General features: G+C 36.9%; 1 protein-coding gene across 1 annotated transcript in view; it reads left to right on the top strand.

The window, feature by feature from the left end:
* Nucleotides 1-330: 330 nt before the first annotated feature.
* The window catches only part of RHBDD1 (rhomboid domain containing 1), a 46215-nt gene continuing 30221 nt past the window's right edge, over nucleotides 331-16324 (top strand). Inside the window, exons 1-4 of the mRNA XM_009325061.1 lie at nucleotides 331-815; nucleotides 4400-4532; nucleotides 13708-13796; nucleotides 15465-15515. Of these exons, the coding sequence (XP_009323336.1) occupies nucleotides 383-815; nucleotides 4400-4532; nucleotides 13708-13796; nucleotides 15465-15515 (706 nt within the window). The 5' untranslated portion in view covers nucleotides 331-382. The remainder of the gene's footprint in view (nucleotides 816-4399; nucleotides 4533-13707; nucleotides 13797-15464; nucleotides 15516-16324) is intronic.

The following is a 16324-nucleotide window of genomic DNA, read 5'->3' on the forward strand; positions in this document are numbered from 1 at the left end:
TTCCATACCATGGGATGTCACGCTCAGTACGGGGGGCCGCTGCTCGGGGACTGGCTGGGCATCGGTCGGCAGGTGGTGAGCAATGGTACTGTGCATCACTTGCTTTGTATATTATTATTATTACATTATTATTATTGTTATTTTATTTCAATTATTAAACTGTTTTTACCTCAACCCATGAGTTTTTCTCACTGGGGCAGGGGGGAGGAGTGAGCGAGCGGCTGTGTGGTGCTCAGTTGCCGACTGAGGTTAAACCACAACAATGTGTAATAATGCAGTTATCTTTTTTCTTTCAGAATTTCCAAAACTTGTATGGTTTTGCATTCGAATGAAATACTAGAAATTGGGATAATCTTCACATTTCTTTGAATAAGAAGTAATAATGCAACGAAGGCAGGGAAGAGTCAATGCTGGACTGCTTTTGCTGCTTTATCAAATTTCTCAAGTTGGACTCCAGAACATTCCTTCTGTTACTCTTGGGGTACTTGCACTGAATATTTTTCTCTTTCTGAATCCTGTGAGGCCGCTGCCTGAAGTGTGTATCAGTGTAAATGAAGGCTTCTACAGAAGGAACTGGCAGCGTTTACTGCTTTCTCCTGTCCACCATGCAGATGACTGGCATTTATATTATAACATGATTTCCATGCTTTGGAAGGGGATAATGCTGGAAAAAAAGCTTAAGAGCATATGGTTTGCATACATAATTGCAGTATTTTCAGTGCTGATTGGAGTTGTTTATATGGTGCTGGAATTCATGCTTGTGAAAATTCTGGATGATCCGTCATACGAAATGAATTGTGCTGTAGGTTTTTCAGGTAAGGCACATAGTTGGTCCAATTTATATATGTAAAATTAATATTTATAGGTACTATATAGCAATATCTGTTGAATGCAGAAAACAGATAGATGTATATCCATATGCATGTATGTGGTTAGTGAAAATTCTGGATGATCCGTCATACGAAATGAATTGTGCTGTAGGTTTTTCAGGTAAGGCACATAGTTGGTCCAATTTATATATGTAAAATTAATATTTATAGGTACTATATAGCAATATCTGTTGAATGCAGAAAACAGATAGATGTATATCCATATGCATGTATGTGGTTGTTATGTCAAAAAAGTTATCCTATTTTTTAATTTAAAGCATGTACTTTAGGTGCATGCTGTACTCATGCTGTCATTGGGACCTAGCATTAGAAGGCAAGCCCTCCTTTTCAACCTCTGAGAAAGGTGCTTCAACACCTCTGAGGGTTGGTTTCTTGTGGTATTTGAATTGGTAATGGTTGGAACATCCTGATAGTTGCTCATTTGGAGCTTCAGATATTCTCTGGTCACCCACCCTTTGGTGAGGAGACATGCCCAGTTCTAATACTGGTCTTTATGGTGGCTGTAGGGGCCCTGAGTGCAACCTCTTCCCCTGAGGGGTTTGGCTGCCTGTGCTCAAGGACAGGTCTGATATGGGGCAGCTGCAACCCACCTCAGACTAATGGGGAAAGAGGCGTGTGAGATGGCTGAGAGAAACCTCACCAGGGGCCTTTTTCCCCCATTGCTCAGCAGCTGCTTTTAAGCTCAAGCCCTCTGCGTTGTCCCTGTCTGAGCTGCGTTTCATCTGTGCCTAGCCATGTGCTTCTCTGACCTGGGCCCCGATTTCACTTCCTGACTTTCCTTGGCCCTGCTTTGTCACGAAGATGCGCCTGGTGATCTGGGCTCCTGGCCGACCCCGCTTACCGTCACCAGCCCGCCCTGTGCACTTTGCTCAAGGACTATGGGACTGGGCCCCTACTGGGGAGGTTGCCACCTGCCTGCCTCCCTGTTCCCGTTGGATACCCTTCCTTTGCGGAGCATCTCACTCTTGCTGTTCCCTAACAGTGACTGCAGAACCCTACTGAATATTTATTATTAGTGGTGAAATGACTGAAATATGTACACTCAGTCCAGTCTCAGCTGGACTTTCTAGGGTTAGCTCTTATATGGTACTCCGACTGTTGCTGGGTGATTCGTGGGGGAAGTGTGCTCTGTAATATTATTCTCTGTGAACAACTGGGAGGTGCTGCCATCGAGCTTCTTTTTGAACCTCTTTTCTTGTATCATCCTAGACTGTAGGATGAGGAGTTGAGACCTAGAAGTTGTGAAGAAGTATCCGTTTCGGGTATTCACTTCTATCATGCATTTTGGATTTTTTGGTGAACTAAAAAGAGAGTGGCGCTAAGCCTCTAATCTACTAAGCCATTTGTGCAGAGGACAAAAAGTCAAGCTTTTTGTCAGTTTAGGGATTACCTAATTGGATTTCAATTTACATGTTCTGAAAGATAGATAGTTCAGATCTAGCATCGGGTATTGCATCCTGTTCTGGTGTGACTTACCTTCTGCAGCATCTTTTGAGTATTCCAAGCTTGGAAATGTGGGACTGCAGCCTATGTGCACGTGCATTTGACCATTATTCAGGCAGCAGATTAAAGTAGCTCTGACAGAGTTAGTATCCATAGTTGATCTTTCTGAACCTTCAACATTCTCAACATGACCTTCAGCATAGGTAATTTATTTTCAGTTGGGGCAAGTGGCATGAGCCACACTACAATATTGGCTGGAGCATCTATTCTGGATTTTTTGGTGAACTAAAAAGAGAGTGGCACTAAGCCTCTAATCTACTAAGCCATTTGTGCAGAGGACAAAAAGTCAAGCTTTTTGTCAATTTAGGGATTACCTAATTGGATTTCAATTTACACGTTCTGAAAGATAGATAGTTCAGATCTAGCATTGAGTATTGCATCCTGTTCTGGTGTGACTTACCTTCTGCAGCATCTTTTGAGTATTCCAAGCTTGGAAATGTGGGACTGCAGCCTATGTGCACGTGCATTTGACCATTATTCAGGCAGCAGATTAAAGTAGCTCTGACAGAGTTAGTATCCATAGTTGATCTTTCTGAACCTTCAACATTCTCAACATGACCTTCAGCATAGGTAATTTATTTTCAGTTGGGGCAAGTGGCATGTATATGGAACAGCTGTTGAAGAAAATACAAGTATTTTCCTGATAATAACTGTTTCTTTAAGAGCCAATCTGTATGCATATTTATGACCCATTCACTGTACCAGGTTTTAAGAGTTTTAGGATGCCTGGATTTTTTTTTTTAATTATTTTATTTTATTTTAAATGGATGAAACAGGCCTGCCCCTTGTCCCCCTGGGTGGAACCTGACAATACACCAGGTCAGGCAGTTGCAATGGACACTTAAACCTTTGGGAAAAGAAAAAAATAAAAATTGAAGCTGTAGAGACAGGGTTCTCATAAGCCAAGGGTGGATTGGATGGAGATGACTCCTAAACTATGCTGCTGCTACTGAATATTTCTCGCCTTTAGTAAATTTATAGTTTCCGAACAAGTCGAGTTTTATCAGCAGCAAATAGTGTGAGCATATGTGTATGTGCATACACGCATTCCTGTTTATATTTGATCCTAGAATAACAATAGTTACATCACTAGATAGATTAAGGAATTTTGCTATCTCTTGTTTTCTACGGCATTGGAAGGGGAGGGAAACCTTTTTCATGTTTTTATTTAGTATATCTGTATTGATGTTCATCTCTGCTATCTTTTTCCATGTCAAATCTTTTCCTTGTTGATTTTTTCAGACTTTTTTTTTTCCAAACAACTGTGTGTGCTTTCTTTTGAGAGGAATTTTTTCAAAAACATTTTGGAAGTTCCAGTAAATTATGTGAATTTATTCTGTCCTATCGGCTATTGCTTGCATGATAAAACAGTTGCAGTCGATTAGAATTGAATGATTATTTATTGTGATTAAAGATGATTTATCTACTCTTTTTCAGAAACAAATGATTCTGGAGTATATGTAAGGTGATTTTCCATTAATTCAGAATTTGAGCCTACTGTTGAGCTTCACATGCATCTGTTTGTCTTGTTTTCAGTAATGGCTTTTCTCAACTTAAGGAACATTTTTTTGAGTTCAATAATTTTGTCAATTAATTATTTCAACTAGAACTCCCATTTTAAAATTATGTTTGTATTGTTTTGAATACCTGAATAGCTACATTGAGTAGGCATATTAAAAAGCAACTTAGAATTGGCTGTTATACAAATATGTAATTTTTTATCTTTTTATTTTTAAGTCACCAAAAAGTATCACTGAAAAAACAGCTTAGAACTGTTGTTGTGGCATGCAACAGTATGCTTCGTGGTGCTGTGAAACTGTATCTTTTTTTTTTAAGTCACCAAAAAGTATCACTGACAGCTTAGAACTGTTGTTCTGGCATGCAACAGTATGCTTCGTGGTGCTGTGAAACTGCATGGTACTTCAATTTCAGTAGTTAAGTTGTTTGCATTTCTCTATTATTTGGGCACAAGTACTTCTCTCTATGTGATTTCTTCTTGTTTGCAGGAGTCTTGTTTGCTTTGAAGGTTCTTAACAACCATTACAATCCAGGAAGAGTCAGCAGTGTCCTTGGATTGCAGATACCCAGTAAATATGCCTGTTGGGTGGAGTTGGTGGCTATTCATTTAATCTCCCCAGGGTAAGTGCATTTAATATTTCAAAGTTAGGAGAAGAGATCTGGGCTATCTGAAATAGTTTGAAATGTATTATGAAGTATGTGGTATCCAAATGGAGTGTTGGGGCTACAATTAAGTGTTGAGGCTACAGTCTGCTTTTTTCCTTAACACCCTCTATTTTTGAGCACATTTCAAAATAAAAAGCTGACATCCTGTGCCCAGAAGGTATTACTAAGTATTTGAGAGAAGATAACAAAAGTTGATGGGCAAGGAAAAGGGACGTGCGTTTTCAGCAAAGTAAGGAAACTAATATACTGTAGTGCCAAGCGCTTCATTAGCAAAACAGCATTCCACTGTTTGCTTGCTATTTCTGTCCTAGTCCCTTCTGTCCATTTGTTGTAGCCACTCCTGTAATTTATGATAAAGCTATCGTCCAGTATTCTGCAAATTTTATGCAGTTTCGCTGTCCTGCAGTCTTGCTGATCGTTTCCCTCAACTTTCCTGTGTGCTCAGTTCTGCCAGCACAGCTCATCTGTCCCTACCTCTGTGAGAATAGTGCCTTTCTCTTCTTCGGCAGTTGATTTCTGGAGTTCTAGTGGCAAATCAGTGATTTTCTTGTATAATATTTTATAACTGTCAATCATATTGGAGAATATATGCAAAGTACAGACACCAAACTTAGAAACTACCAAGTCACAGTTTATATACAATTTCCCACTTTTCAGAAAGTTTTAAAAAAAAAAAGAGGGGAGCAATGCTGACATACTCCTCGTCAGATGCTATGGTATACTAGATAGAACATTTCCTAGACCAGAATGAGAATTCAGATATTACTTATGTTAAACACTGGTTTTACTGCTTTATGACTTACTGCCTGATTGACTGCAGCAAGGAATCCTAGGTTAAAAGACAGAAGAACTACAGAGTGCTCTGTTCCAAATGCAATTTTAAGTGTGAGCTGAGAGGTCACTTGCATGGCATTACTGCAAGTATAAAAGCAAAGTTTTCAGTGCATTAAAAACATTCTTCTAAAAAATATAAACTGTTGTTTTAGCTGAACATAGTTTTTATTTGGTGATATGTTTCATACTACTGTTTGTTTTATTATTGAAGAATAATGAAAGAACATTATGTCTGAAGTAAAACCATGAGCATATCGTACTGTATCTGGTAGAGGAAAAACATGAGTTTAGTGGTTGGGTGCTGTTGTTTTTCAGTTGCATTACTGCAGAAATCTCTTTGGGGTAGAAAGTGTATAGAAGGTCCAGAAATAATGTCAAAAACCTTTTCATAATTTTATGGCAGCAGGATTGCTGCCTGTTCTGAAGAACCTCTACATTGTTACATTCACTCTTGATAGTTAGGACAATTTCACAGCACTTAAATGGTGATGGGGGCCATAGAAAACAAGTAGTAATCTTCAGAAATTCACGTCCCAGAACACAACATGTTTAATTAGTAACTGCCGACTGCCTTGAAATGAACCAGAACAATTGTAGCTCTCAGAGCATTGCTCTTACATGCTCATCTGCTTGCTCAGGGCATGTTGTAATATTTGAAGCGTCTGATTAAATGGTGTCCCTTTGTAGATCAAGTTGCATAATTTAGTTTTGAATAGATAAGAGGTCAGTAATTGGGCCAAAATTCTGTCCAGTCAGAAAGACATGCAATAAATTTGGACCTGCCTTAGTGGAATGATGTATCAGGATCACCTGAGAATCCATAACCAGCGAGGGATTCAACAGTAATATTGAGGCTATTGAGAAGTTTGATTTGTGTTCTAGGAGAGGATTTAGGGGTTTACTGGCATCTGCTAATTCTTTTCCTTCTCATTAATATTTCTGTTATGGGGAAATTTTAAAAGACATGTAATATTCTTCTACTCTTCGCCTTCCATAAAGTAAGGATATTGAGGTGTCGGCTTTTTAAAGCAATCATTGGGATTATTTCTTCGATGGAAGAACAGGCATGTGAAAAGTTATCTTATGTTTAACCTCTATGCCTCTTCCAGAATTGTGCATGTGGTATCTTAAGTCATCTATCCCTTTTGCTTGGAGGTGCTCTACCTATACTCACTATTAAACGAAAAGCTTATCTTTCAGGTTGTTTCTGAACTAACTCAAATATTTGTCAGATTGACAAAGACGACACTTTGGGGTTGGAAGCTGGACATTACAGGTTTTTTCAAACTTTTTCAGCAAGTTAAGAGTAACAAAGGATGAAAATAATGGGAGAGTGGAAAGCTAGGAATGGAGAAGAGTAGAGGGTGTTATTTTTTTCAGCATTCAGAAATGTTGAGGTTTGATATTGTGACTGTCCAGAATTGCTTTTTTAGCAGTTTGTCAGAAATAGTGAGACTTGCTATTCTGGAGTTCAGAGAATCTCAGAAGTCCAACATTTCTGTAGCTCACTGCATCTCTGAAAACTGACTTAGGCATTTCTCTAGGCCTCCTTTTGACGTCTGTTTTGACAGGTTTTGTAGTTACTGACTTCCAGTTGTCTGATAAAGTTTTCCAGATCTGTGGATGATGCAATTCATAAAGTGTATAATTCTTCTTACTTGAGTTTTTTTCTATTTTCTAAATTAGTTCTAGCCTTAAGCTTGTTTCCAAGTTTCTCTTTATAACTTTTTCGAAATAAACTATATTGATAAGTGTTGATCTGAGCCAGTTCTGTTGACTTTTTTCTTTTTTGGCAACTTAAGATGCTTATTAGAATTCTTAATCTTAAAAAAAGAGAAGACTGCAAACTGAGAACTATCCCCCACAAGAACAAGAGCACAGCAACATTTGGCAATAGAGATGCACATCATTGTCATAAGCATTCATAGCTGACAACTGAAAATGTTACACAGTTGTAATGTATAGTGAATCAACAATGACAATTAGTTGTTGCTTCATTTCACCTGGATTCAAGGATCCAGAGGAAATCAAAATCTCAAAGCAGATCATGATCAAAACAGGTAAACGTAATAGGAATACTGAGCTTCATAAAAAAAAACAAAAACAAAAAACAAAACCAACAAAAAATAATTTATATATATTTGAAAATGCAAGGACATATTTTGACAAATCCGGTTTTAAATTTTGATTATTTTGCCTTGTACCCTTCTCAGTCTCAACCCTGGTACAGCGTCTGGTGTGAATACAAGTATTCTGCATAGCTCTAATAAACTTAACCTCATGAGATCTCTTGTGTGTATCTATTTTCCTATTTCATCTGCTTTTTTAATTTCTCACTTGTTTAGTGCTTAGGGATATCACTGAGTCATCACTGGTTATCAATCGGATTTACTGTTGAACTGTTTATTATGCTGTTTATTGATGAGAACTGTCCCTCAGGAGCAAAAGGGCTAAGAACAACCGATCAACCAAAAAAACTCCAGGTTTGACAGGAATGGCATTACATGATGAGAACCATTTTATAGCCTTTCATTCTTTTGTCAAACTTAGCTTTTACTTTTCTATGCTATTTTCCCAACGAGTTACAAAATTGCTAACAAGTTTGCCATTTGCATGTAAAGAAGCAATGGCATTTTCCTGTATAGGGCTGTGTAAAACAAGTTGACTTTTACTTATGCAATCATTTTATTTGGTTTAATTTGCATTCAGGTGGGTTATTTAGCACTGGTAAATTGACTACATGGCCTACTTTCTAAGCAAGATTAAATTTCCTAGCAAAGTGTTTAAACTGGCATGTGCGGGTGACTGTGCTTGTGTTAGTTTGGAAATAAACTATGTATAAATACATGGATTTGATTCCCATGGTCTCAAAAAATTTATTGTTTTTCAAAAATGAAGTTGGTCTAGATTCTTGTAGTATATCGCTTTGATATTATTCCTTCGTTTGCTTGTTCAGTGAATGCATGCTGCCTAGCCTAGCCTTGGAATAGGAGATGCATGGAAATAAGATCTTTTCACAACAGACTGCAGCAATGGCTTAAGCTGAAGACATACTTTTGTTGCTAAATAAGTGGCTTTGTCTTGTGGTAGAATTGCATGCGTAAATAATAATGCCTGCCAGACTTTGGGGTTTGCTGTTAGGAAGGAGTTATGGAAGTTAAGTGACAGATGTAGACTTGCTCTGTTTTCATTTGTTGAGTCAGGTGACTGACACTACAGAATTGAAACAATTCAAGATAAATTCACCAACAGTGAGGAATTGATTTGAATTCATCGTAAGGGTACTGGAACAATATTAATGTAAAAATTAATACTGAGAGGCTTGCAAATATTGGGCCAGAATCTCTCATACATGAAGAGCAAATGCAGTCCAAATGGTATTCCCTCTAGTGATACCAGTTTTCATGGAAATTAAACAGCCAAATGAAAATGTGTAATTAATTCTGTTTAGAGGATTTTTCTGAAGTAACATGCACATCAGCTTGATGGCAAATGTCTTCAGGAAACAGTATTCAGACATACCGCATAATTACCATTAGTATGAAGTGAATGGTTGAGATAAGTAAGATCTCTGGGATATCTACATTTCCAAACAAAAAGTTAAATGAGACATCATTTGAATTTCTTTGTACCAGGGAGAACATTAGTTAATATTGATAAAGCTCATTGACATTTAGTGAAAAAAACCATGCAATTTAAAAAGTCAAGAACCCTGTTTTTATTCCCATTCAAAGTTCAGCTTGTATTGTAGAAACTGAAAATTGTACTGTGAAAAAAAAAATTATCTGTCAATTTTTCGTTATTAACCAGCAGGAAAAAAGGCAGTAGTTTATCATGTTGCAATCGGGAGAACGTTTCTTCATTAGTCTAACTAAAAAATAACAGGCAATTTTTACCTAGTAAAACATACATTCCAGTCAAGACTTTGCTGTTCTCATGAATAGTGTAAAAAGCCTATTTTGGCATCTGCTGATAATGCTTTACTGCTGATATTGTAAGAGTTTTTAGTGATATCCAGGATTATTTACTGTATATAAAAAGCAGAAAATAGGAGTAACCTCAGGTTTCTGGATTAGACAAAAAGAAGTGGAATTTATAATACAAGTGAAAGGAGCCTGGGCAATATGTGCTTGGACAAGACTTCTTCAGACAACTTTGTGCTTTTTGTAAACTGTTTAGTAATTTCTTTTCAGCCAAAATCCATGGCGTTTAGTTCTCAATTTTGCATATAGTCCCACCTTGTAAAAACAGTTGTAGTTTTGCCATTAACTTCAATTTGTGCAGCTAAAACTCAGACAGCCTCATAGGCAAGAAATCCATTATGCAAATTTTTAGAAAAGGCAATCTACTTAAAACTAAAATTCACTGTAAAATGTAATAAAATGTCAAGAAGAGTGACACTGAAGTGTTATTCAGGATTAGTTGTTCAAATATATTTAAGTTCATTGGAAACAGGAGTATCCACTTTGGACTAAGGCATGTGGATAGAAGAACATTAATTGCATGTGTAAAACAGTTATTTTATGTAATTTACTTAAATTGAATAATTTCAGTCTACTTTATAAAATAAGATTATAGAGGATCTGAGTGAATCTGATCTCAGAACAAATGCTCTGAGTGATAACTTCAGAAGGGCAAACATGTATATGTTTATATACAACCATATATGTGTGTGTATATATAATTTATATTATCAATATTTAGTCTAACGTACATTTAAAGATTATCACTATAATAAACTGTGATTGCACTTTGCAGGATCTTAGTAGCCCTCTCATTTTCCCTTGCGAAGCAGAGGCAAACATGGGAGAGAATGGGCCCTGGACCCAGCAGGATCTGGGAGGCCTCTGCCTCATCCGGATGGAGACCCCCCAGTTTCTCCAGGCAGTCTGTTCTGCTACTTAAATCTTTTTAAATCTCTTGCTGTGACTTTGTCTGTTACTCCTTATCCTATGGATGGAGAATGTGGCGAGTGTATTCATCCCTATTTGTGACAATCTTTTCCATGTTTTAAGATTATTGTATCTGTGAGAGAATTCTTCAATAGACTTAAGTGATTGTGATCTCTTCAGTCTTTTCTCAGAAGTTGTTTTGTGGGCTCTCTAGTTTTTTGTTGCTCTTCTTTTTGTGCAGTATGCAAAAACTAGGCTCGGTTCTCCAGCTGAGACCACTGCTGAGTAGAGTGGAAGGCTACTTCATCTTATTTCCAGATAGTGCTCCTGTTTACATGTTTCCAGTGAAATACTTGTCTTTTTTACAGTGGTGTGACATGTTGATCCGTGCTTTACTGCACAATTCACTGTGCGCCCCAGGCTCTATCCTGAAGCTCTCCTACTAGCCAGTCACTTCTATCCTGTTTGTATAGTTGATGATTTCTGTGGTATGTTCAGAACTCCGTATCTGTCTTTATTGAATTGCACCCTATCTTTTTCCAAACAGCTACTTCATTTTGTCAAGGTTCCTTTAAATTGTAATGCCATCTCCAGTGACTCTTACAGCTTCTCTTAGCTTGTCATTTGTAAATAATATTTGGAATAGACTCTTGCAGAAATCCGCTTGATTCATATCCTAAGTTTGATAGTGAATCACTGGTAAGTATTAAGTCAGACTTACCAACCACTTAGGGATCTGCTTACTGTAGTTTTAGAGTTTAAGGTTTTTAAGCCTTCTTTATGATAAATGCTGTGAGACAGTGCTGCATTCTTACGGCATGTGTGACATCTGCTAATTCTCCCTTTCCATGAGGCTTGTTGCCCTGTCAAAGGAGGAATTTTGATTGATTTGACATGACTTGTTCTTGACAAATCTGTTTTCTGCTTCTGGTGTTCTTACCTTGGTTGTATCCACAAATTATGTGTCCTAGTAGTTGTTGAACAAATAGTTTTATCTGGGAACAGAAGATAGTGATTAGTTTGTAGTCTTCTGACTAGAGTCCTCCTCCTTCTCTAGTTGTGTCGTTCCCCCCCCCCCTTACTTAATATAGAAATACCCTTACAGTCCTCTGGAACCTTACCCATCCTCAAAACAGCTGGGAAAAGACACAAGTTAACTACTTCAGAATTTTGCTGCATAGTTTTTTTTTAATTTGTTTTGACAACATTAGAAGTTTTTAATAAAACTTTTTTTTGTAAAATTGCGTATTATCTGTATGTTTTAGTTGTTACATTTGGAAAATGTCTATAAAGATGTTTTCTATACTACAAATGATACCAAGCATTAGCAAAAAAAGGTATTAAGTTATCATTTAGGTAAATTACAATGTAACATATCCTAAAATGAAGTGGTGTTTGCTTAACCTGGCTGTAACATAGTGTTTTGTTAATGTAAGGGAAACTGTCCTTTTGTACTCTACAGAATTGCTTTTCCTTAGTAATGGTGCTACTGTTGATCACACTCAAATTAATTTTGTGACAGCATATGGTAAATATTTGATGTGATTTTTCAAATGTACTCATTTTCTGCATGTCAGTGATAGTATATATGTGTGACAGTGTATCTGATATTAATTTTCATTTAGAAAACCCTGTTTAAACATTTTCATTGTAAGTTTCTACTCCTTGAATATAATTTATAATTAAACAGTCAATAGTGTTTAGGCATCTAGTACACTAGCCTGTTCAATAGGCATGAAGTGGAAATTATCCCCCTAAACACTTTTTTAAAGTTGAAGGTTTTTGATTATTCATATTGTGTAAATATACAGCTTCACTGTATTGCAAGCAAAGATCTTGATTTTGGGTTTTGTGGAACAGTGTTGTGCTCAGATAAATCAAGACGAGCATAGAATTTGTTTAAAACACTGCCAGGAATATAGGTGAATCAATCTTATGTTGGTGATTTCTAGAGTAAGGCATCTTGAAGTATTTAATGTTTTCTGTGCACAGACATTTTCCAAGTCAGGCATTTTTCACAAATTTGGAAAATCTGTTCCAGAAAAATCTGTTTGGAAAGTCAGTTCCTTATAGATACTTTATTTTGCTAACTACCTCTTACCTATAAATTTCCACATCAACATTTATGTGTAACTCTTAAAAAAATTGTTGGCTACTGACGGGAGAGAACCGCAGCTCTACGTAACAGAACACAAGTTTGTGGTTAAGTAGGTGGCAAAAGAGTGAATTCAGATTTGATCTTTATCTCCCTCTAGTGACACATGCATTTGCTTGTATATTTTTACCAGTGATGCCTGGAAGTTGTATTGTCATGAGTGCATATCTGTGTAACTCTCTTGGATTTCTGATGGGAATGTAAAAAGCGTAACATTTAAATCTATTTTTACATTAAACAGAGGTTTCATTTCTGCTTTATAAAGGCAAAAAAGCTCATGTTACTTGAATCTTTGGACAACCAGTATAAATCCAGTGGACTGAGTTATTTATAATTGCATATACTGGAAAATCTTAACGTTTAGTGTATTGGCGTCTTTAACTTCATAATAGAGGAGAACAATTTACATATGTTTAAACCTGATTAAACTCCAAAGATTTTAGTATTAATGAATGTCTAGACCTGATTAAACACAAGAGAGTTTAACTCTTAATTTGAATGCTGAAAATTGGTTTATGAATTTAGAGTACTCCACAACCATGGCAATACTTGGAGCAAATCTCCTTATTTACTGTAAACATACGCTTCCATGTTGATGATTTCTCAAAAGACTCTAGAGCATTTTCATTCTATATACAAATGGACAATGATCTTTTTTTAAGAAACCATTGGTATGTATAGAAAAGAACTTGGATCTCAGCATTTCACTCATTGTTCTTTTAATTTTTAAGGTACTGTGTTACAAAGATTGCAAGAGATCTGCATTCATGCTTATCTCAGACTAAATGTAGGATTGTATTGATAGTGCAGTAGAAAGTACTCTATTTATGCTTTCACCTGAAACTATATGGTTTTGGTAGATCCTACCTAGACATTTCAGCATAATTCTGTGGATTTACTTTTTTATAGATTAAAACTAGTTTCCTACCTTAGTAAGTCTTGACTTTAAGTGCTTTTAGGGATATAGTATTCTGTCCTTTAAACAAGCAATTAAAATTATCTCTCCAATTAGTTTCCAGCTTCTTCAGGATATTTGTTAGATACTTTTCTGTAACTGTATATACCTAGCAATTTTATGGTAGCTCTGAAGAAAGAAAACTTGGCACTATGTCCTTGCAGGCAAGTAATTTCTCTATGCTTGGTCTCACTTAGGGGCTTCCTCAGTTACAACAAATTCTGCGCTCCCTCTTCTGGATCCGTACAAAAAAGGTCTTCCTTTCCATCACTCACAGATTTTCCTTTTTTGTAGGACTTCTTTTGCTGGGCATCTGGCAGGGATTCTTGTTGGATTGATGTACACTATGGGACCTCTGAAAAAGATCATGAAAGCCTGTGCAGGTATATAATTTTGTTCAATTTGTAAAATCTGCATAAGAGACACTTTCATTTTTAAAATTCAGTAAGTCTTGCATATAGAAATTCAGGCCATTCCAGTAAGTTTTTCGGCAATTGAAGATATGCTGATTATTAAAGTGAACGTAGAAGAAAAAAACAACTCTTTTTTCTTAAATACGATGATAAGAACCACTAATTGTGTCTTTCAGATATTTTTAATTAGAGGAGTACCTCTTACCCTTTTTTTTTAATGTTAGTTTAGAATAAAATGTTTCACATAAGATGTAAATGAAAATTTCACTTTAAATGAAGCGTGGTGAAGCCATGAAAATATGCCAGAACACAGTATGTTTCCGTGTTGATTTCTACTACTTGCGTCCATTCTAGTGGAAGTCCCTACAGTTTGAAAAAGGTTGTGGGACACTTGAGAAATTGTTACCAGAATTCTCAAGCTTTCCAACAATGTATTACTACAGCTTTTCGTATTGTAGTAATACTTATTTTTGAAAAAGATTATATCTTTAGACATCTTTAGTCTAACAATTGTTTTAAATACAGCCCTGCAAACTTTTATATGACCACTCCCATAAATTTCAGTGTTTTAATTGGAAGTCTAAGCCCTGTCACAACAGCTGGGCTGGGGTTGGTTGTTAGAATATTTGTTTTTTTACGTCTGATTACTTAATATATTGAGTGCTTTATTCATGACTGTGCCGTCAAGTTGACCATGGATTTGGTGTTTGTGTAGTGGGAAATTATTTGTTCAAATGTGTATGCTTTTCACAGGAGGTTTTATCGCAGTTTGGTGATATAAGTAAGTCATATATGTTTAGCAGTTTTAAGTGGAAAAATAGAGACAGAAGCATCCGATTTCCTACCCCACTGGAGGGAACAGACATGAAGTGTCACATTAGTTAAATGTCAATATTGCATGTTTCTGTGGCGTGGGGGGCTATCTGATGACTGTTAGGACAGTCAAGCATCGGATCACGCTGCCTAGGGAGGTTCTGCAGTCTCCATCCTTGGATGTTTTCAAGACTTGACAAGATGAAGTCCTGACTGAGTAGCCGGGTCTGATCTCATAGCTAACCCTGCTCTGAGTGGGAGTTGAGTTAGCGACCTTCTGAGGTCCCTTCCAAACTGAATTGTTCTGGGATTCTGTGATAAAAGCCACGGTAGTTAGCGAAACATGCTATGGAGATCCTGCTGCTATGAAAGTTGCTGTGTGACTAAAGACCTGGAGGAAGGAGTGTTCCAGTACACAGGTCGTCTTTTTCTCCTGTGTAGCAGAGCAGAAACAGTGCAGTGTTATTCCAGTCCTCAGTTTTCTGTGCTTTAACCCATTTTTACCAATGTACAATCTCAGTGCAGAAATTTTTCATTTAGTGTTCTGGAGAACGTTTGTTAGGTTGGTTTGCATTTTTCTAGGCTACATGGGTACGTTGCTTAAACATGGCACACTACTATAAAATCTGGAACAACATACAAGCTTACCAATACTATATTCTCTCACTGATGCCAAAAAAATTCATAGGTACCCATTGTTTCATATTTGTATCTTATGAAACAGACTCTGAAAGAAAGAGTACTTTAAATTTGATTTTGTATTTTATAAAGAAAGAAAATGTGATTGTTTTAGTCTAATAGTACACGCATTATTCTTATATTTAGGTGGCATTTCTTCATTCACTGACCCTGCCAGGCCAAGGGACTACTATTCAGGTAAGTACTCTCACCCACTTCCCTAAAAACTTATTCCAGCTTTAAAAATAGGGACATCATTTTTGCTAATGATAGAAAACCTACGGAGGAGCTAGTTAAATGGAAACATATATAATATACAAAATATTCTGCACATATGTATACTTGCTAAACTTGTATTACTTCTCTGGCCATGTCTCACCTTTCTTTTTTAGGGAACTGTGTGGATGTATTTTGTACAAGAGGCTTTAAACCTCAAATTAAGGTCACAACTTCATAAAATGCTACCTTGGGGAAATACCATCCCTTTTGCAGAAGGTGCAGCAGAGGGGAAATTGTGTCTACTGAAAGCAGCCCTTTGAATCTTGGTAAATCTGCCCTGATCTGGCAAATCTATTCCATTCTAGGATGTTTTTTCCCTCCCTCCCACAAAGACCTTCTTCCTTTGAACACTTTCTATAAATCAATTTACATGCAAAAAGCCCACTCCTCACGAGAATAAATCTAGGCTATCTTCACAGTATATAGGTGGATAGTTGGAATACTAGCATACTTTGAATGTAGCACGTCTGGTTCACTTCTCGTGCAGAACGTTGAGTCATTACATGTGGAGTGTATAGAAATAATAGGTGGAGGCCTTGTCTGGGAGGGACAGAAGAGGAGCCAGCTGTGAGAAGGGCTGTGTGTTGGATCAAAGCTAAGGGATGTATAGCCTGGTGTATCTTATCTCCTACAGTGATTTATACTCTTTCCTAGACATCTGCTGTAAGAACAGGATAAATATATAGTGATAAGTCCCTCAGATATCTGCCAGCGTGCAGTGGCTTGTG

Source organism: Pygoscelis adeliae, unplaced genomic scaffold, assembly GCF_000699105.1.
Source record: "Pygoscelis adeliae isolate BGI_AS28 unplaced genomic scaffold, ASM69910v1 Scaffold155, whole genome shotgun sequence".
NCBI classification, from domain to species: Eukaryota; Metazoa; Chordata; class Aves; order Sphenisciformes; family Spheniscidae; genus Pygoscelis; species Pygoscelis adeliae.